Consider the following 20,142-nt stretch of genomic DNA (forward strand, 5'->3'; position numbering starts at 1 on the left):
AGAGGCTCAAGGGGCCTCATCTTGTTGGCGAGCCCTGAGGCTCGTAGGGGCACAATGGACTTTGGTGCATCTAGGGCGGCCCCAGTTGGCAGTGGGTCGCCCCAACGTGCGTGAGCCTTGAGAAGCTCAGAGGGGCCATGTTCTGTTTAAGAGCCTGTTTGGCTCCAACGACCCCCACAGTTGTACTAAGAGCCTGCTAGACTCAGGGGGCATATTTGTTCAGAGCCTGTGTGGCTCCAACCTTTTGCGCAGTGTTGTTCTAGGGCCATGAGGGCCCCGGCGCAGTTTTGAATCTCCAGCTGCCCAGCAGTTAGTGGGCAGCTGCACCGTTTAGGCGCAATTTCAGGAGAGAGTCCCTGTGTGGGACAGAGAGGGCACCGTGGTGCCAGGCCTTCCCAGCTGCGTAGCACTTAGTGCCAGCTGCAACTTTTAGGCCCTTGTGAGTGTGCCCAGGGGCCCAGCAAGTAGTGGGCCTCTGCATCGTTTAGGCCCTGACATTGAGACTCAGGGCGTTCTAGCCCCAACAAGGCCAGTTGGCCTAGGGACTGCCACAGGTGGTGGCTTATGTAGGTTTTGCGCAATTGTTTGGTTCTTGCACCTCTGAATGTGATTTCTTGCATCATGTCTTATTCCTGCACCTCTGAATGTTTTTAGACATCATGTGACTATTGCGCTACTGTATTATTCTGGTACCTCTGAATGTAATTTTATTGCATCATGTGCTTTATTCTTAACACCGCTGAATGTGTAGGTTTATGCATTATGTGTTTTTCTTGACTACTCCTCTGAATGTATATTTATGCATCATGGGTAATGTGTCCTTTCTTAGACCCCTAAAACGCTGTGTGCTACTTAGGTGGTTTTCCTTTACTACTCCTCTGAATGTGTTTCATACATCATGGGTAATGTGTTCTTTCTTAGACCCCTAAATGCTGTGTGATACTTAGGGGGTTGTTCTTTTTAGTACAGGTGGTCCTAGTGAGGTCCTGGTCTCCTGCGTGACAGTCTCCTAAGGGGTTTAGGGTTGCGTAGGTGGTACTTACCTGTTCCCAGTAGTTACTGGATGTGATCTATAACTGTTACTTTGTGTTACAGTGAAGTTTCTATACTTTTATTCTAATTACTGACAAGTATTTCTATATCTGCAAAGTGTTGATTCAGACAGTGGCCCATGTGGCCCTGTCTTGTAAATAATCCCTTGTGAATATTGCCGTGCCAGTTGGCACAATGTACATGTGTAATTTCTATCTGATATGCTTTGACAATACAAAAGTTATTTTAATATAACCTTGTGTGGAGTCTCTTTTGTGGTGTACCTAGTATGTTGTTGCTGTTGTGCGCTGACGCAAATGCTTTACACATCGCCTCCGAGTTTAGCCTAGACTGCTCGTGCCAAGCTACCTAGAGGGTGAGCAGGGGTTATCTTGGCGTGTGACTTCCTTGCCCTGACTAGAATGGTGGTTTCTGCCTGGCTTCGGCATCAGCCTTAGCCTACCAGAAATAGCCGGTTCCTACATTGTTGGTCAGCGGTGCGGATTTGGACTTGTATTTGCACAGTGCCATAGCAACAACTGGCTACATTACAAAAACTCTGCGTTTTTCAGATAGTCACATATTTGGGATTATTGTTTTTGATTTTGTTTTTCCTCAAGAGTGTCATTTTCAGATGGTGTTCCTGCGCTTTATGTTTAGTGGCAGGTGAGAGAAAATGACAGGGCGGACGCCAGTAGAGAGGGGAGGTTCCCATAGATTAGGAATCCCTTGCTGGGTCCAGTGTCCAATTCCCGTTCCTGTCCCTGTGTGGGTAGATGGAAGAGAGGGAGGGTGGAGGAGAAATTGCTTGCTCAGGAGGGTGGTTATTCCCTGAGTGTAGTGTGTGTGTCTGGATTCCCCCGTATGGTAGGATCTAGTGGTGGCAGCTTAAATGTGTCCAGTGCGTGTAGTCCCATTCCCAGTTCCCAGAGTATGGTGCCTGGTGCTCAGTAAGAGGGTGACAGGTTGAGAGTCAGAGGCAGGGAGGAACTGTCTCACCAGTCTGGAGGGCGAGTGTGTGGATGAGTGGTGTCTTGAACTGGAGGAGTTCGTGTGAGGTTTTTTTAAGGAGCTTGCACGTGAGGTGTACCTCTGGTGGTGTGCAGGACGTCCTGCAGAGGCATTTGGACAAGAAGGTGGATGTCTGGCGGTGTGCTAGATGTCTTACAGAGACATTAGGGAAGTGATTCCAAAAGTAGTGGCTTTTGTATCTGATGATCCTGTGTAGGTGAAGAGGTTCATGTGTACCCAGCTAGGTCCCATTAGTATGGTAGGGGTGTAGCGGCTCACGCCCTGTCTCAGTGGAGGCGGAGTGAGTGTGGGACGGTGTGTCCCACGTTGGCCCGAAACCCTGTCTCAGGGCCTGGAGGGTTCCCTAAGGGAGCGCCAGGTCAGGGGCCTAGGCTGTACTTATAAGTCATTTGAGGAGGATCTTCCTGTGTCTAGAGGACGGGGGGTGTCTGTAATCAGAACTCCGGCGGTCCTGGTGTTGGTAGTACCGCTCCTAAGTGGAGGGTGCGGAAGTCCTGGTTCGCTGGGCATTTGACCGTCTAGGGTGCTTGCCCATTGGTGGGGCCTCTGGAGGTTGTTCCCCGAGGAGGGGGGAGGCCAGGTTCAGGTTCAGCCTTACCTGGAGGGAAGGGCATCTGTAGTCAGTGTCCTGACCGGTTGTTGGCTTCCAGGGGTACCGCTCCAAGGTGGGAGGGTGCAGAACTCTGGAGGGGGGTGCAGAGGGACGGTGTCCCTACTTCTGACCCCGGTGGGAGGAAAGGGTGTTGCTGATACGCTGCTAGCGTGTGCTCTGTCACGCCTGGAACATACTGAGAATCACCCTGTGATAGGGAGTACTGGAGGAGAGTGTATCGCTGCTACGCCGCTGGCGTGTGCTCTGTCTAGCCTGAGACATACTGGGCCTGTAATCATGGAACTGGAAGGGGGTGCAGAAGGACGGTGTACTTCTGACCCCAGTGCAACTTGAGGGTTTAAATCCTAGGTTGGGAGATTAGGAAGCTTCCGGGTCAAGAGGAATCTCTACCCAAGTAGATCAGCTGAAGAGACTGAGGGGGCTGCCCTTGCTGTGTGTTCTGGGGCCCACCTGCAGTTTGTTGTTTCCACTAAGGTAGAGGAAAGGGCGCTTTGCTGTGTGCTGTGTCCCCCCCCACCTGCTTGAAGAGGGACTGTGCTGTGTGCTTTGTACCTCAGAAGTGAAATAGTTTCCAGGTAGGTCCTGATCTGGTAGGAGAGTTGTGTTCTGGTGAGTGCTTCCCTGTGAGGGTTATTCCTTCATCGTGACTAGCAGCAAGGGTCCCTACTTGGTCTAAGATACTTACCTCTGCCAACTAGAGACCCCCAGTTCTAACATTGGTGGAGTAGAGGTAGGGTGGGGCATTCTTGCCGTGACCTCTGGTCAACCTGAGGGTGTGGTCCCTAGGTTGAAGGATCAGTGGTAGTGTAGCTACACTGAGAGAGAGAGTGGAGATTGGCTATTGTGTGCCAGGGGCTTCTGCCCCCACTCTGTGGATTGGTTAGGACCTGTGATATTTGGATGGCCTAGGGCCTGGTCCTGGCTGTGGATGACTAGTGGGTACCAGTGGGGTATCCTAGTTGTGTCAGAGAGCTTTTGTTGAGGGAAATCCCTGTGGGTTCAGAGTGGCGAAAAACTGTAAGGTGGCCCTGCCCTGCAGGCCCGTCTCCGTGGTTTTGTCGCCCAAAGCATAGAAGACCATCAGTGTAGTGATTGGTCTACCCTGCGTTTTGGCTGGAAGGGGGATGTGTTGGACCCGGTCCTTTGGGCAGGTTCACCCCGTGACTTTTTGCTTTTTCCTAGCCTGTTTTTGGAACCTGGATTGGTGATTTTAGGCCTCTGCGCACTTTTTCACTGTGGTACAGTGTAAAGTGCGTGTGCTCTCTGTGAATGGATGGTGAGTGACCTGCCCTCCCGTAGGAATGAATGGGGAATATGTATGCCCATGGTAGATTCCTGATGCATGGGGAGTGCAGGGTCGAGTTTGATATGTGTGAACTCGTGGTAAGGAATGCTGCAGAATGGTATATGCGGCATGGCTGTGTCTAGTCCAGAAGCGCCACTTTTAGAAGTTGGCATAATTGTGTAGTGAGTCTGCTGGCACGTGATTGGCTGATGTGCCTGGGCCTGCTGGTAGATGGGCTGTCTGGTGAGTAGGACGGGGTCTGCAGGGCCCTGGAGGAGGGGGGTCTGAGTCAGCCATAGATGAAAGGCCCCCATCTGCTGTCACGGATGGGAGGGAAGAGCTCTGGTGGTGCCAGGCTGTGCCTGTCAGCCCACCCTGCTGCCTCTCCCTCCGGATGGCCCACTGTCACCTCTGACCTGAGGCTGACAGGAGAGGGAAACCAGATACACCCAGGGCTTAGGGCTCGCTCACACAAAGACTTCAAAAGACTTCAAAGCCTTTTCTGTGTATAAGAAGGGGCTGTGTTCCCTTCCAAGTTGTTCTTGTCTTGTTCTTGTTTTCTGACTTGAATCTGCCAGGGGCGTGCTGCTGCTTGGGCTCAGGGGACTCCCTGAGTCCTGCCCAGCCCCTGGACTCCTGATGGACTTGCCTGGATCCCTGGGGGACCCCTCTGCCCTGCCTGGGCGGATGGGGGGACTTGGCTTTGCCCCCCTGGGAAGCTCTGGGGCTCTGGCAGCATGGAGGAGCTGCATTGTCCTGTGGATAGCGCTGGAACTGGATTTCTAGCGCCTGGAGGCGCTGAGCTTCCCCCTGAGCGCTCTGCCTGTTTGCTAGCGCTATGGAGCGCTTGATTTCCCCCCCCAGCGCGTAGGAGCGCTTTATCCTTGGCCATAGTGCTTAGGAGCGCTTTATTGTGTCCTGTTTATTTGATGGAGTGGGCCGATCGAGTGCCTACCTCGATTTATTCTTTGTTTAAAGAAGCCGGTGCCCACCCGGCATTTGCCTCCCTTTCACCGCCGCCGCCCGGGCTTGGAAGCGCCTGAGGAACCGAAGGCGCCGCGCTCTCATTGGCTGAGAGAGCCGAGCCCCCTCACCAACGCCGCGACGGGATAGGCCCGTGCGGCGCAGCGTCATGGCCCCTGTCGGGCCGTGATTGGAGGAGGAGAGGAGACTCGTCATCGGGGCCGCGACGGGATTGGCTGGTCGAGGCGGCCCCGGGAAGCTGAAAAAGGCTGGGGCGGCGCGTGTGTGGAGAGAGGAGAAGATGGCGGCCGTTGCGGGGCTCCCGTGGTCGAGAGGGAGCCCCGAGAGAAGGGAAAAGCCTGGCTGCCTCGTCAGAGGGGCCATGTTCTGTTTAAGAGCCTGTTTGGCTCCAACGACCCCCACAGTTGTCCTAAGAGCCTGCTAGGCTCAGGGGGCATATTTGTTCAGAGCCTGTGTGGCTCCAACCTTTTGCGCAGTGTTGTTCTAGGGCCATGAGGGCCCCGGCGCAGTTTTGAATTTCCAGCTGCCCAGCAGTTAGTGGGCAGCTGCACCGTTTAGGCGCAATTTCAGGAGAGAGTCCCTGTGTGGGACAGCGAGGGCACCGTGGTGCCAGGCCTTCCCAGCTGCGTAGCACTTAGTGCCAGCTGCAACGTTTAGGCCCTTGTGAGTGTGCCCAGGGGCCCAGCAAGTAGTGGGCCCCTGCATCGTTTAGGCCCTGACATTGAGACTCAGGGCGTTCTAGCCCCAACAAGGCCAGTTGGCCTAGGGACTGCCACAGGTGGTGGCTTATGTAGGTTTTGCGCAATTGTATGGTTCTTGCACCTCTGAATGTGATTTCTTGCATCATGTCTTATTCCTGCACCTCTAAATGTTTTTAGACATCATGTGACTATTGCGCTACTGTATTATTCTGGTACCTCTGAATGTAATTTTATTGCATCATGTGCTTTATTCTTAACACCGCTGAATGTGTAGGTTTATGCATTATGTGTTTTTCTTGACTACTCCTCTGAATGTATATTTATGCATCATGGGTAATGTGTCCTTTCTTAGACCCCTAAAACGCTGTGTGCTACTTAGGTGGTTTTCCTTTACTACTCCTCTGAATGTGTTTCATACATCATGGGTAATGTGTTCTTTCTTAGACCCCTAAATGCTGTGTGATACTTAGGGGGTTGTTCTTTTTAGTACAGGTGGTCCTAGTGAGGTCCTGGTCCCCTGCGTGACAGTCTCCTAAGGGGTTTAGGGTTGCGTAGGTGGTACTTACCTGTTCCCAGTAGTTACTGGATGTGATCTATAACTGTTACTTTGTGTTACAGTGAAGTTTCTATACTTTTATTCTAATTTCTGACAAGTATTTCTATATCTGCAAAGTGTTGATTCAGACAGTGGCCCATGTGGCCCTGTCTTGTAAATAATCCCTTGTGAATATTGCCGTGCCAGTTGGCACAATGTACATGTGTAATTTCTATCTGATATGCTTTGACAATACAAAAGTTATTTTAATATAACCTTGTGTGGAGTCTCTTTTGTGGTGTACCTAGTATGTTGTTGCTGTTGTGCGCTGACGCAAATGCTTTACACATCGCCTCCGAGTTTAGCCTAGACTGCTCGTGCCAAGCTACCTAGAGGGTGAGCAGGGGTTATCTTGGCGTGTGACTTCCTTGCCCTGACTAGAATGGTGGTTTCTGCCTGGCTTCGGCATCAGCCTTAGTCTACCAGAAATAGCCGGGTTCTTACAGCCACCATAAGGAAAACAATACAACAAGCTGAACTGACTCAACGCGACATCCAATCAATGAAGTACTACGAGCGTACAGGACCACACCACATAGCACCACCAATATATGTCCCGCCACTCTGCTGCTCGGAAGAACCCTGCGCACCAGGATACCGACTGCAGACGCTGCCATACAGCCCAGATCCCCGACCTCGGACCATGAGACCCTAGTGAATCTGGACCGGACCAAGAAAGCAAAGATGAAAGAGTATCCTAACAACCGTTGACATGCCAAGGCATCTGACATCCAAGAAGGAGACTGGGTACTGGTAAGGCAGGAGCAAAAACCAAGGCCGACAGTCGTTATTATGATCACTCGTTACAAGTAACGAGGAAGAAAGGATCTATGATCACAGCCGCCCCTGGAACCAACAGGACAACAAGAAAGGTGTCACACTTCAAGAAATGCAATCCAGCAGTGTACACTCAAGCAAAAGAACCTGATTGGGACTTGGACGTATCAAACCAAGAGGTAGACGATCAAGAAGAACCTCAACGTGTGGTGGATACAACTGAGATGAGAGAGGGGCGCCTCTCTCGCCGACCACAGAGAACCATTCGGAGACCCACCCAGCTTATTGAAGAACTCTAGGAAAGCAAACCTGGGACCTTTAAAATAAAAAGAGGGGAGATGTCGTATCGCTGTGCCTGACCTGCCTGCAACGTCAGGGTCAGTTATAGCCGGAGGCGGAAGGGGAGGCGCAGGGGAGAGCCGGGGAGATAGCGATAGCAATGATAGAATAAAGATGTGTTTGACCCCAGCTGGTGCCCGCGCTTTATTTCTGTGTATGATCGGAAATGGATGGTATAGTCGGAGGAGATCCCGCCATCCTGCCAAACTCATAATAGGTAGGTATCCTTCCTGTGTGGTAGAATGGTTCATCTGCTGTTTTATGGAGGATCCACAGTTACTCTACTGACCAGCCTTAGTGATCACATGAAATGAGCTGGCGCTCCTTGTTAGACTGGTCCATCCGCTCACCCCTTTAAACTTGCACTTTGCATGAAGTGGTATGGCCTCGACATTTTGATGAAGCACGTTTCTGTACCACAGGAAAACGATGCTTTTAATGAGTTATTTAGTATTTAATAATCACTGCTTGCACTAGAGGTGTCCGAGCTTCACTGGAAAAGCAATATCTGTGACCCTCATCGACAGCCTTCCCCTCCCCACACACACAATTTCGATCTCGCTCTCTGGCGGAGATACACACACTCTCTCTCTCTCTCTCCATTTCCATCTCATAGGGATCGTGAAACGCTATCACAGGCTCACAAAGCGGTTAATTGCTAAAGATGGAGACTCTAAAATTCAAATATAAATTATAAGCATCATTCGTTGTTATTTTTCATAGTAATGTATTTGATAGAGCTAGAGTCGGATGAATATGATCAATATTTCAGATAAACAACATTTTTGAATAAACGATTTCCTCAGTGGTGTGGTTGTGAATGATAAAGAATGCGCCAGACGAGGTAGCTCGCGCGGCACACGTGGCATGGGTTTGTTAGGGTATTGAAGGTAAGATTTACAGCTTTCATTCATTTCCTCTCAGAGCGAGGCAGCGAGATACAAAAGGGTTTAATTAGAACTTTTACAGGCACACACGACGTGCTCCTTTGGTTGTCACAGAAACCATGTTTGCATTGAATGCCCCTATTGAAAGCCATCTTAGGATGGTGTATCGTGACATCTGGCAAAACCAAGAGAAAACATCTGGAGAAACTGTAGCACGAGAGCGGTGCAGGGCGTGCTTTAGCGCTGGTGGCGCCCGGTGCGATAATCTTTGTTGGGTACCCCTCCCCCATCCCATTATGACTTCTTTCTTCATGGAATCACTCACTTCCACCCTCCAATGGTGCCCCTTATCTCTACTTAGCTCTTTTCTCACATGTATTTATTTTATAGCTCTGCTCATCCGAATGTAAACTGTTAGAGGGCTTTACATCACAGACATATTATACAGAGACAATGGATCATACAAGTGTGTACATCAATGTATAGGAAATGTTACCTATGACACTGAGGGCTACAAGGTGTAGGAGTCACATGCCATCCATGCTGGTAGGCATTATATGTTAACAGTGTTTATTTAGTCCGGACAAACTAAAGGGCAGATTAACTATGTTTTTACAATGCGCAGGAACCAAAGTTGCTGCACTGTTGTTCATGAAAGGGAGACAGTACAACAATACTACATTTACTAAGATATGATGCTGCTGCTCTTTCCTCCTGTGCTGGGGTACCTTAGGCTGCCTTCCACCATTGCACTAGGGTGTTTGCGTGATGTCAAGTTTAGGTTTTACACTGGAAGGATACCCTTCCAGGACAAAATTCTATGCTTTGACAAAGTTTAACACGTTACGACTTGGTATGTGGGTTTAGCACTCATGTACATTTGGAAAGGTTTAGAGAGAAGAAATCTATTCTCAAACTTTACACCTGCCTCGAGGAGGTGTATTTTTTTATGCCAATCCATTTCTACCAAAGTTAATTCAAATGGATTAGCTTCAAAATGAATTAGTGAGTGCATGCGAACATCCCCTGACTACCCATGGTATGCGTCCGTCCATGTCCTAGGAATCATGTGTGGTGCGCATTGGTGGCAGCCTACCAAAGTGTGCGAATCATAGTAGCATGCTTTTACCTGTGAGCTATGAATGCAGGCTTACAAGCCTATTCATCTAAAGTTCAGCTGATCATGATAAACCTGGAATCCTGAATGTGACACCCCATGCATTACAAGATGGAGGAGAAGTTGGTTTCTGTAGATAGCATATGTGTATTGCTGGCATCTCCTAAATGGGAGAGGGCATCACCAGACACTACAGGGTGGAAACTGTTGATGGGCTTCCCTTAGAAGTGCCAGAGCTATTCCTAAAACGTGCTGTAACTGACTCTGACTGTAGCTGAGCTGTAAATGACTCTGACTCCAGCTGCCATTTGGTAGATGGTGAGGGGACAGGGAGAGGCCAGCGGAATCTGTCGTTAGTGAAAGGAGCCATTTGATGTGCCACAAATTCTTTTCTCTCTTCCTGATCTCTGTGCGGAGGGGTTGCAAATAGCTGGGCGCAATCTGTCCTCACTTCTTTGTTCCTGTGTTGTGGGGACTTAACCTGAAGAATATCTTGTTCTGCACAGCATCCTTGCAGTCAGAGGCCAGGCTTGGAAGGTGGCATGGCCAGGACGCATGAAAGGGGAACGACCTGTACTGGTTCCAAGGAAGTAGACCTGGAATACATATCCTCTGGCTGCAAGACCGGTGTAAAGATGGGAGCTCAAGACCCTCATTGTTATGGTCTCTTCAACCTGGGAGGGGGTACTCTGCAGAGTACTTGAGGGCTACTATAAAGACAAGTGTTGGTTTTGCTTTGTCAGCCAGCTCCCCAGAGGCAACAGAACATCCCCAGGAGTCTGATCTGAAGGAGGAATTACTGGACTGTTGTGGGTGCCATGATATCCTACCTGTGAGGGAAGGCAGCACCTACTCTGCCGGGGGAATGGATCATGGAAGAAACTGCTGTAATTGACCCTGGCGTAAGGTCCGTCTGAAGCAGACACTCTAAGAAGAAAGTGGGGTGCAGGACTCGTAGTACTGCTGGACAGTGCGACTAGGGGCGTCTCCTCCGTTGGAGCGCAGGAGCGGTGCCCCACTTAAAAGTCCCCCAAAGTCCCAGAGATTAAAAAGATAATGGTAATTCATTACCATTTTATTTTTCATGCCCCGTCCCGAACAAAGTGTCAGGACGGGGGTGGGGTCACTGCTGAGTGACAGCAGGGAAGAGGGTGGCCTGGCTGTGCACTGTTTAAAGTTCCCGTGTGATTTTGGTTGGCCATCTTGTGACGGACATCCACACATGTGCACTTTAAACATCTTTAAGCCAGCTGTCTTAAGACAGCTAGGTTAGAGCAAGCCAAAGCCTTCAGAGCGCTGTGGAGGGCCTAGTGAGGTAGCTCCCACCAATCCTAGCACTGCTATCTTGCTGGTTAGAGCAATGTCAGAATTGGCTATGGGAGTTGCTGCATCCAGTTCCTGCGAAAGAGGAGGTCCGAACCAGAGAACGTCAGGTTCATGCAAGATAAGTGTTTTAAAAAGATATATATTATTTGTACGCGCGTGCACCCCCCACACCTCGGAGATGCCTGCCACCACTGAGTGCGACCATTTTCATTTATTCCCATTGTAGCTGCCAGTGTCCATGTGGTAAACCCCACTGAAGCCGGACTGAGCACCTGCTGGTGGCTCGTGTGCCTCACAAGGGGGCTGTCTGACTGCATCACTGCCAAGTGTGTCATTTAGTGGCCCGAGAAGTGCTCTTGGGGCGTCATTGAGTGGCCCGAGAAGTGCTCTTGGGGCGTCTCGAGGCACTGTGTAGTAAAGATAGCATCTGCCACATTCAAAAATCATCATCTGTGGGCTTGTGGACAGCGCGCTCAAGAAAAAGTGGCAAGTATAAACTGTAGGGTTGATGGTAGCCGCATGAATCACATACCCACCAGAGTGCCGGTGTGAGCTGTTATCTGCACTGCTGGCTGCTCGAAGCTCCTGAGAAGACTTCTGTGTGCTGCATGGAGGCCCCCGTTACTGGTGAGATCTTCAGCCACTGGAGCGCCGAATGCAACCCCATGTTGTTGCTACAAACTTGTTTTTTGAAAAATGTCTTTATTGTCATTTCACATCGATCATGGTCAGGTCCATTTTAAAGTATTATGAAATACAACTACATGGAAAATGAAACAACAGTAGCAAATAGGAAGCACTCAAGCGCCAAACACGAATACATTAAGAATACCACAATGTTTGAGATCAACATAGGAAAGTATGAGCTCTAGTTTGCCATTAATCAACCTTGCTATTTGTAAGGTAAATCGGCATGTACGATGCCAGAGGGGTAGCACCGTCTCCATTGTGTGGTTCCAGTAGGTGAGCAAAGAGTACCCCTGAAGCTAGTCTAGGTCAATCAGATATACTACCTGGGGTTCTCCTGTCTGCCTCCAAACTCACTGGTCTACTGGATGCAGTACGAGGCCTATTCTATCTATTCTGTGATCCATCCAGGCGCAAAACAGTGACTGCTCTGCATCCGGCAAACAATATCACTTTAAAAGTAGCTTACAACACACATGCACGGAAGTATTAACGGGTTTTCTGATATCCACATTTCACAACAATTATCTTAATATGTATTTTTAGGTAGCAAACATACTATCATCTAAATAAATCATACAATTATTATTTTATTTACATATCATTTGCAGAAAAGACACTGCTTTATAGGAGATCTGTTTCTAAACATGCTTGATTTATTTCACAGAGATTTGAGGGGGCCACAGGAAAGGTGCTGTGTGTGGCAAGATTGTCCCGACAGTGACACAGGTAATGCAGAGACGGCAAAGACTTTAACAAATGAAGTAGTGATGAGGCATCTTTATTAATCACCAGATCTTCCCTTCAATTGTCCCAACTGGCCACTGTTGCAGATTACCTTTAATCTCCTAACATTCTACCTACATCACGTCTTCTCCAAGGTTCTCATGCCAGATGTTTCCAAACAAAGATCAATCAATCATGTCATTTGTATAGCGCACTACTCACCCGGGAGGGTCTCAAGGCGCTTGGGGAGGGGAAAGTTACTGCTCGAACAGCCAGGTCTTGAGCTGCTTCCTGAAGGCGAGATGGTCTTGGGTTCGCCGGAGGTGGGTGGGGAGGGAGTTCCATGTCTTGGCTGCCATGTAGGAGAAGGATCTTCCTCCGGCGGTGGCTCTGCGGATGCGTGGTACGGTGGCGAGTGCGTGGCCGGTCGATCGCAGCTGGCGGGTGGGCGTGTAGAAGGTCATGCGGTCGTTGAGGTACTTGGGGCCCAGGTCGTGGAGAGCCTTGTGTGCGTGGGTGAGGAGTCTGAACGTGATTCTCTTGCTGACGGGGAGCCAGTGCAGATCTCTCAGGTGTCCGGTGATGTTGCTGTGTCGGGGGATGTCGAGGATGAGTCGGGCGGAGGCGTTCTGGACGCGTTGGAGTCTTTTTTGAAGTTTCGCTGTGGTTCCGGCGTAAAGGGTGTTCCCGTAGTCAAGTCGGCTGGTGACGAGTGCCTGGGTGACGGTCTTCCTGGTTTCCGTGGGGATCCATCTGAAGATCTTGCGGAGCATGCGCAGGGTGTTGAAGCACGCGGATGAGACGGCGTTGACTTGCCTGGTCATTGACAGGGAGGAGTCCAGAATGAAGCCCAGGTTGCGTCCGTGGTCCGTTGGTTTAGGAGCGGTGCCCAGGGCCGGGGGCCACCAGGAGTCGTCCCAGGCGGAGGGTGATGATCCCAGGATGAGGACTTCCGTCTTGTCCGAGTTCAGTTTAAGGCGGCTGTTCCTCATCCAGTCGGCGACGTTTTTCATCCCTTCATGTAGCTTGGCTCTGGCGGTGGTGGGGTCGCTGGTGAGGGAGAGGATGAGCTGGGTGTCGTCGGCGTAGGAGATGATGTTGAGGTTGTGCTGGCCTGCGATGGCTGCGAGGGGGCTCATGTAGACTTTGAAGAGGGTTGGGCTGAGTGAGGATCCTTGTGGTACGCCGCAGATGACTTCGGTGGCCTCGGATCTGAACGGAGGGAGGCGGACTCTCTGGGTTCTTCCGGTGAGGAACAAGATGATCCATTCCAGCGCTTTTTCTCGGATTCCGATGTTGCTGAGGTGCTTCACTAGAATTTGGTGGCAGACGGTGTCGAATGCCGCAGAGAGGTCCAGGAGGATGAGAGCTGCTTTTTCCCCGTTGTCGATCAGGGTTCTGATGTCGTCGGTGGCTGCGATCAGAGCGGTCTCGGTGCTGTGATTGGCTCGAAACCCAGACTGCGAGGGGTCGAGGGATCCGTTCGTCTCGAGGAAGGCGGCCAGCTGTTTGTTGACAGTCTTCTCGATGACTTTGGGCGGAAAAGGGAGGAGCGAGATGGGACGGTAGTTCTTGAGGTCGGTGGGGTCCGCCGTTGGTTTCTTCAGGAGGGCGGTCAGCTCGGCGTGCTTCCAGCTCTCCGGGAAGGTGGCGGTGTGGAAGGAGGAGTTGATGGTGTCTCGGAGGTGGGGTGCGATGGTGGCGTCGGCTTTGTTGAAGACGTGGTGTGGGCATGGGTCGGTTGGTGATCCGGAGTGGATGGAGTTCATCGTGCGGGTGGTGTCTTCGGTGCTGATCGGGGTCCAGTTGCAGAGGGCGGTGGTGGCGGGCGTTGGTTCGGTGGTAGGGTGCGTGGTCTGTGCGTCGAAGCTGTTGTGTATGTCGGCGATCTTGCGATGGAAGAACGAGGCGAGTGAGTTGCAGAGGTCTTGCGAGGGAGTGATGTCGTTGTTTCCGGCGCTGGGGTCGGAGAACTCTTTGACGATGCTGAAGAGTTCCTTGCTGTCGTGGGTGTTGTTGTCCAGTCGTTCTTTGAGTGCCATCTTCTTGGTGGCGCGGATCAGCTGATGGTGTTTGCGGGTGGCGTGCTTGAGGGCGGTCCTGTTGTCTGTGGTGTGGTCGAGCCGCCAGGCTTTCTCGAGGGTTCGGCAGTTCTTCTTGGATTCCTTGAGTTCGTCGGTGAACCAGGGGGTTTTCTTGCTGCCGTGTCTGCTGGGAGGGTTCTTAAGTGGTGCGAGGTCATCGGCGCAGGCGGTCAGCCACTTGGTGAGGTTGCTGGCTGCTTCGTTGGGGTCCGTCGTGCTGGTGGGAGTGTTCTGGCTGAGGGAGGCGGTGAGCTGCTCAGTGGTAATCTTGCTCCAGCATCGGCGGGGGACCTGTTGCGGATGGTGGTGGGTTGTAGTTTTTTTGAAGCTGAAGTGGACGCAGCTGTGGTCGGTCCAGTGGAGTCCGGTGGTGTGGCTGAAGGAGATGTGCTTGCTGGATGAGAAGACTGGGTCAAGCGTGTGGCCGGCGTAGTGGGTGGGGGTGTTCACCAGTTGCTTGAGTCCGAGGTTGGCGAGGTTGTCCAGCAGGGCGGTGGTGTTTCTGTCGTTGTTGTTCTCCAGGTGAAAGTTGAGGTCTCCTAGGAGGACGTAGTCGGCGGAGGGAAGGGCGTGCGGGCTGATGAAGTCTGCGATGTCATCGCTGAATTGTGTGCGTGGTCCCGGTGGTCTGTAGATGAGGGTGCCGCGGAGGGTGGTCTTGGGGTCCGTGAATATCTGGAAGTGCAGGTGTTCGGCGGCGGTGACGGATTCGTCGGAGTTAGTTGAGATGCGGATGGTGTTCTTGTGTACGATGGCGATGCTTCCTCCCGTCTGGTTGATGCGGTCCTTCCGGGTGATCTTGTATCCGTCCGGGATGGCTATGGCGATGTCGGGCACTGGAGAGGCGTTCATCCAGGTTTCGGTGAGGAAGGCAACGTCCGGTGCTGTCTTGTCGAGCAGGTCCCAGAGATCCACGGCGTGCCTGTGGACGGAGCGGGTGTTGATCAGGATGCACTTCAGGTGGTTGCTGCTGATGCAGGGTTTGGCGGGGGCCGTACAGGTCCGGTAGCAGGAGAAACGGCAGGCTTGGCAGGCGAAGGGTCCGTGTGTGCGTCTTGGGGTGGCTTGGTAGCAGGCAGGGTTCCGGCCGGTGTTGAGTGCGTTGAGTGTTGCGGCGTCGTAGGTCCGTCGGGTCGTCTTGCTTCGGCGGAGGCCAGGGTTCCTGGCACTGGGCGCGGTCCAGGCGCGGACGGGCGCAGACGGGCTTGCCTTTGGCGCGCCTTTGGCGAGCAGCAGCGGGGGCACACACACACAGCTGGTGGCCGTGCGGCGCGGGGGTGTCCTGGGACAGATCAAACCAAAAGCAGCACAAAATAAGCAGACAAAACAGTGAAACACCCAATCTCCTATTAACAAATCTGGACCGAACAATTAGGATGTACTGCAAATTTAGTTTTAAAGTTTTAACATATTGTTGAAACACTGCTGTGTGTGGTGATGTCACCTTACAAGCATTGTTTCTCCATCTGAAATAAATTGGTATGCCACAGCACTTTAAATAGCAAAAGACCTTGTTAATTTGAGCTAATTTTCTGAATACATGTTTAACATAACGTTTTCAGATTCCGAATGTGCGCTAAGGGCCAGATGTACATAGACTTCGGTTTGCGATTTCCTAATAGCAAATGTTCGCGATTCGCTGTTAGGAAAATGTAAACTGTTTGCGATTCCCAATGGGTCTCAAGGGACTTGCCTCATTAATATTCATGAGGCAGGTCACAATTTGCGACCCATTGGGAGTGGCCGTCACTCAAATGAATGGTGGCCTGCTGGAGTCAGCCATGTCTGTGACTGCTTTTTAAATAAAGCAGCTTTTTATTTTGAAATGCAGCCGTTTTCCTTAAAAGAAAAAGGGGATGCATTTAAAAAAAGAAAAATGAAAAGTTTCCTTTTCATTTTTTAGGAGCAGGCATTAAAAAATGTTAGGGCCCACATTCACAAAGGGTAAGGAAGGAGTCCCTTGGAGACCCCTTCCCATTTGCGAATGGATTACCACCAACTTGAAGTTGGTGGTAACTGCGAATGTTTTGCAACTGCATTCCCAGTAGCAAAATATGCCTACATACCAGTGCAACTCGCTATTAGGAAGGGATTCCCTTGGCACGTCCCTTCCAAATAGCGACTCACAAACCCAATTTGCGATTCAATAATAGTTAATCGAATCGCAAATAGGGCTTTGCACATTAAAAAATGCTTTTTTCAGGTCGCAAACCGCCTGATTCTGTGAATTTGGCCGTTTGCGAGCTGAAAAAAGCTTCCTGTATCTGGCTCCAAGTGAGAGCGTGACAGTGAAAAACCACGTTGCCAAAACCCTACATATTTTTTACTCCATCTTTTTGTTAATTGTAATAGTTGATCTGGTCTCTTTTAATTATGTTACTAAATTGTATTTGTGTTTGATATTTTTTTCTGCCGATATAGTATGTGGGTTTTGATTAACTAAACTAAATTAAGTTTATTTTTTCCTTTTTTTCCAGAAACATCATAATGAAGATTGTAACTTTGTTCACATGTATCCTTTTGTCTGTATTGTGTATGGGTCTTGGTAGCTTGGTAAGTAATTTATTTAATTGTGTCCATGCGTGTGTGTTTGAGTGTGTGTGGTTGTTTGTGTGTCTGTGTGCTTGTAATTACGAGTTAGCTACTAGTGAATTAAATAATTATCACATCCTATAAAAACGGACACTAAAGAGTTCTGTATTTATCAAGTGCCATAATTTTCACCTATCAAGAGGTTTGGGGAAATCACATGCAGGTTTTGAAGTTTACTGTATTAAAATACCAGACATTTTCCCCTCAATAAATATAGGCAGGTTTGATCTGCCAATATCCTTCACAAAACTTAGAATTCCAATATGTGCTGTAACAGCAGTAACCCCACATATTGGAATTCATTGCCCACTTGTAATGAGGGCCAATGTGAGAGATTTATGTATGAGATAAAGTATTCCATCCTGTATCTTAAAATGACATGGCACGGCACAGAAGACTTCGAGCCTCATTTATGACATTTTGGCATAGGACAGCTCAGCAAGACACCTTGTTGTGTTGCCCTACGCCAAAGTGAAAGAGCAGGAATGCACTGTATTTAAACCGTATTTAAGCAATACGGTGCATTCCTGTCCTTTTTGCCTGCGATGGCGTAATTTTGGCAGCCTAGCGCCAATGTAGGTGTTCTTGCATCATGCTGCAAGGGTGCATCCATTGCATGCAGGATTGTTTGTGTCCAGGAAGGAGTACCTTCCTGGACAAAACAACCCTAAGAGGTGTTTTCCTCTTTCTATGTGTGCTGCAGGATGCAGAGTAAGGCGACGCAGAGATCTGCGCTGCGCTGCCTTACTTACGCTTCATGAGGCCACTCAAAGCCACGCAGAATGCCTTTGTGTGGCTTCATAAATCTTTATGAGATCCGTACGTCATGCATATACCACTTTACTTGGTGCAAAAGTGACGCTGGGCTCCCATAAATAGGCCCCTTCATTTATAAGGACATAGAACTCCAAGGTGACTTTAAACAGCCTTTTAATGTAGGTCACTGGGATCTGTTTTGTGAAAATTAACACCTCAATATGCAGATTGTATTTTTATTGACAACAGATATGATAAAGATTTAAATGTAAGCCATTTACAAACAAAGCACGGATTAGAATGTGTGATAACATGCAGGTAGATTCCTCCTTCCTTGTTGTGAACTGCAGCAGCACAATAAATAAATATGCTGCGATAAATAGCTTCTGATTCGCAAAAAGCGATGACATTCGAAAGAAAGATGTTCAGAAGAAATAGAGTTATAAAGTGATCCCTTATTTATTTGTTTAAATAGCAGTTGTAATTCTGCTCCATGGACTAGCTTGATATCACTTTTTAGTACTGCAATGTTCGGATTCTGGGTATTGTGGTTGTGTTCCTAACTTTAGATGTGGATAAATCTATAGTAGAAATGTTTTAAAATATACCGTAAATATCTTTAGATGCATACAATTAATATGCATTAAAGTGCTTGATCCACTGATGCAAGAATGCTGGTAATGTGATGATAAATAGCTATTCATGACATTAAATGGCCAATTTATTGAACGTTAAAAACAAAACTCAGAATTTATACAAAACCATGACAACTAACTTGATCTCACACTCACGAGCCTTGGGTGTCTCACAGGGAACCGCCATACAAGGATAAGAGCATCCTACCATGCACACTGACAACCATTAGTATATCCACATAGAACAAGGCTCTTTTTTTTTTTTTTTTGCAAAACCTTTTTATTGGATTTTGGTATTATACAGGTCATACAATAATCATACTAGTCACTAGTCCATTGTTCCCTGCATAGGGTGGTGCTAAATGGTAATCCAGGTTCTTAACTGAACTGGAAATCTATAACTCGGGAAGTGATGGATCGGGGGGGGGGGGGGGGGTGGGGGTAGGTGGGGCGTAGCTCCATGTTGTTATGCTAACTGCGGGCAATGATTCCCAACATTACTAGTGGTGTGATCCACTGAGGGTGGCCTGGGGGGTGAGCTAGTGTGGAGGAGGAAATTTGGGAAGGGTCAATGCGCGCTGGGCTCTGGTTCTGTCCGGGTGGCTTGCCGGTAGTTTGTGCTTGCCTGAAGTCATGAAGGAGCATCGCCCAGTCTAATGATATAGGGTGCCGACACATGCAGCGAGCCTCCTCCTGCCTGATGATATCTTCTTCGGCTGTGCCCCATTTCTTTACCGCCCCCCACCATGCTGCTATTGGGGGGCTACCCGGTGAGCGCCAGTACATTGCTATACTGCATTTTGCTAGAAGTACGGCCAGCATTGCAAATTTGGTTTCTACTTTTTTTTGCTTCTTATGCTTAAAGATGCCAAGGACGCACGCTTCCCACGTGTGGAAGTCAGTCAGACCTGTGACCGTTAGAACAATGCTCTTATATGACTTACTTTACGAGAGTGGGGCTAGATTCAGGGAAATAGGACACACAAATAGAGGACCATTCTTCAGCAATATGCAAACCGCAAAATTCACCGGTCTCACCTTCAAAGTCGGAAATATTCAAAAAAGCCAGCCAGCCCCAAATCTAATCAGAAAAAATAGCAAGCCACCGTGTGTAGTTTTCAGGGAGTCTCACTGAGCATCCCTATCAAAAAGCGATGCCTCCTCACCACTCTGCACCCTGAGGGATTTGAGATATTCACCAGATGTATCCATTTGGGAAGTAGAAGAACCACTTTCCGTACCACCTCAGGTACATTGGGAAATGAATGAACGACTGCATTTGAAATGACAGTAATGTTTTTATAAGGTTTGCAGCTTCTGTCTCCTATCACCATATTTAAACTGAGATGCAGAAATAAAAAAACACTTGTGCCCCTTGTAGAAAACGTCCTTCTTCAGCACTAGTGTAATCAGTAATGACTCACATCATCCTTTCGTTTGAAACACAGACATCACTGTGCCCACTGCTCTGCAGTCCATCCTGCTTCCCAGTGGAAAACCTTCCCGCCTTTTCCAGAAGAAGTGGCCTGTCACTCATTTCAAGATGGACCTCTTATTTCAAAATCTCTCAGTCTCACCTAGATTGTCCATGGACTCTTCTTCCATTGCTGGCCAGCTCAAGATTTTCATGTTGTGTAAATACCTAACGTTATCTAGGTACTCCATCTTCACCTTTAAGCTCACAAATGAGGGCAGCACACAAGGCTGGAAGTCTTGAGCTCTCTCAACATACTGTCATGAAAAGATAGTGGAGAGTATTGGATGTCACCCTGAGCATCCATGAAACATCAGGAAATAGTGCACAGGAAGATAAGGGTATGGAGATTGTGGAGGGCTTGTAAGTGGTGTCTGGGGAACAGGCGGGTTAGACAAAGCTTCCAGGTCCAACTAGCTAAAAGGCCCAATCAGAACAAGGCATTGAGAAAAGGTGGACACTTACTGGTAAATATAGAAAGAAGCAGTAGTGGTCATTTG

At 49.3% G+C, this 20,142-nt stretch overlaps 1 protein-coding gene across 2 annotated transcripts in view; it reads left to right on the forward strand.

Annotated features, from left to right (window-relative positions):
- The window catches only part of FGL1 (fibrinogen like 1), a 340,864-nt gene that overhangs the window by 7,406 nt on the left and 313,316 nt on the right, over nt 1–20,142 (forward strand). Inside the window, exons 2-3 of one of the 2 annotated variants that reach the window (XM_078678111.1) lie at nt 12,043–12,104; nt 16,663–16,738. In XM_078678111.1, coding sequence (XP_078534237.1) covers nt 16,673–16,738 — 66 coding nt within the window. In that variant the 5' untranslated portion in view covers nt 12,043–12,104; nt 16,663–16,672. The remainder of the gene's footprint in view (nt 1–12,042; nt 12,105–16,662; nt 16,739–20,142) is intronic. The other variant, XM_078678112.1, reaches the window with a different exon arrangement.

This window comes from Lissotriton helveticus, chromosome 2_2 (genome assembly GCF_964261635.1).
Source record: "Lissotriton helveticus chromosome 2_2, aLisHel1.1, whole genome shotgun sequence".
NCBI classification, from domain to species: domain Eukaryota; kingdom Metazoa; phylum Chordata; class Amphibia; order Caudata; family Salamandridae; genus Lissotriton; species Lissotriton helveticus.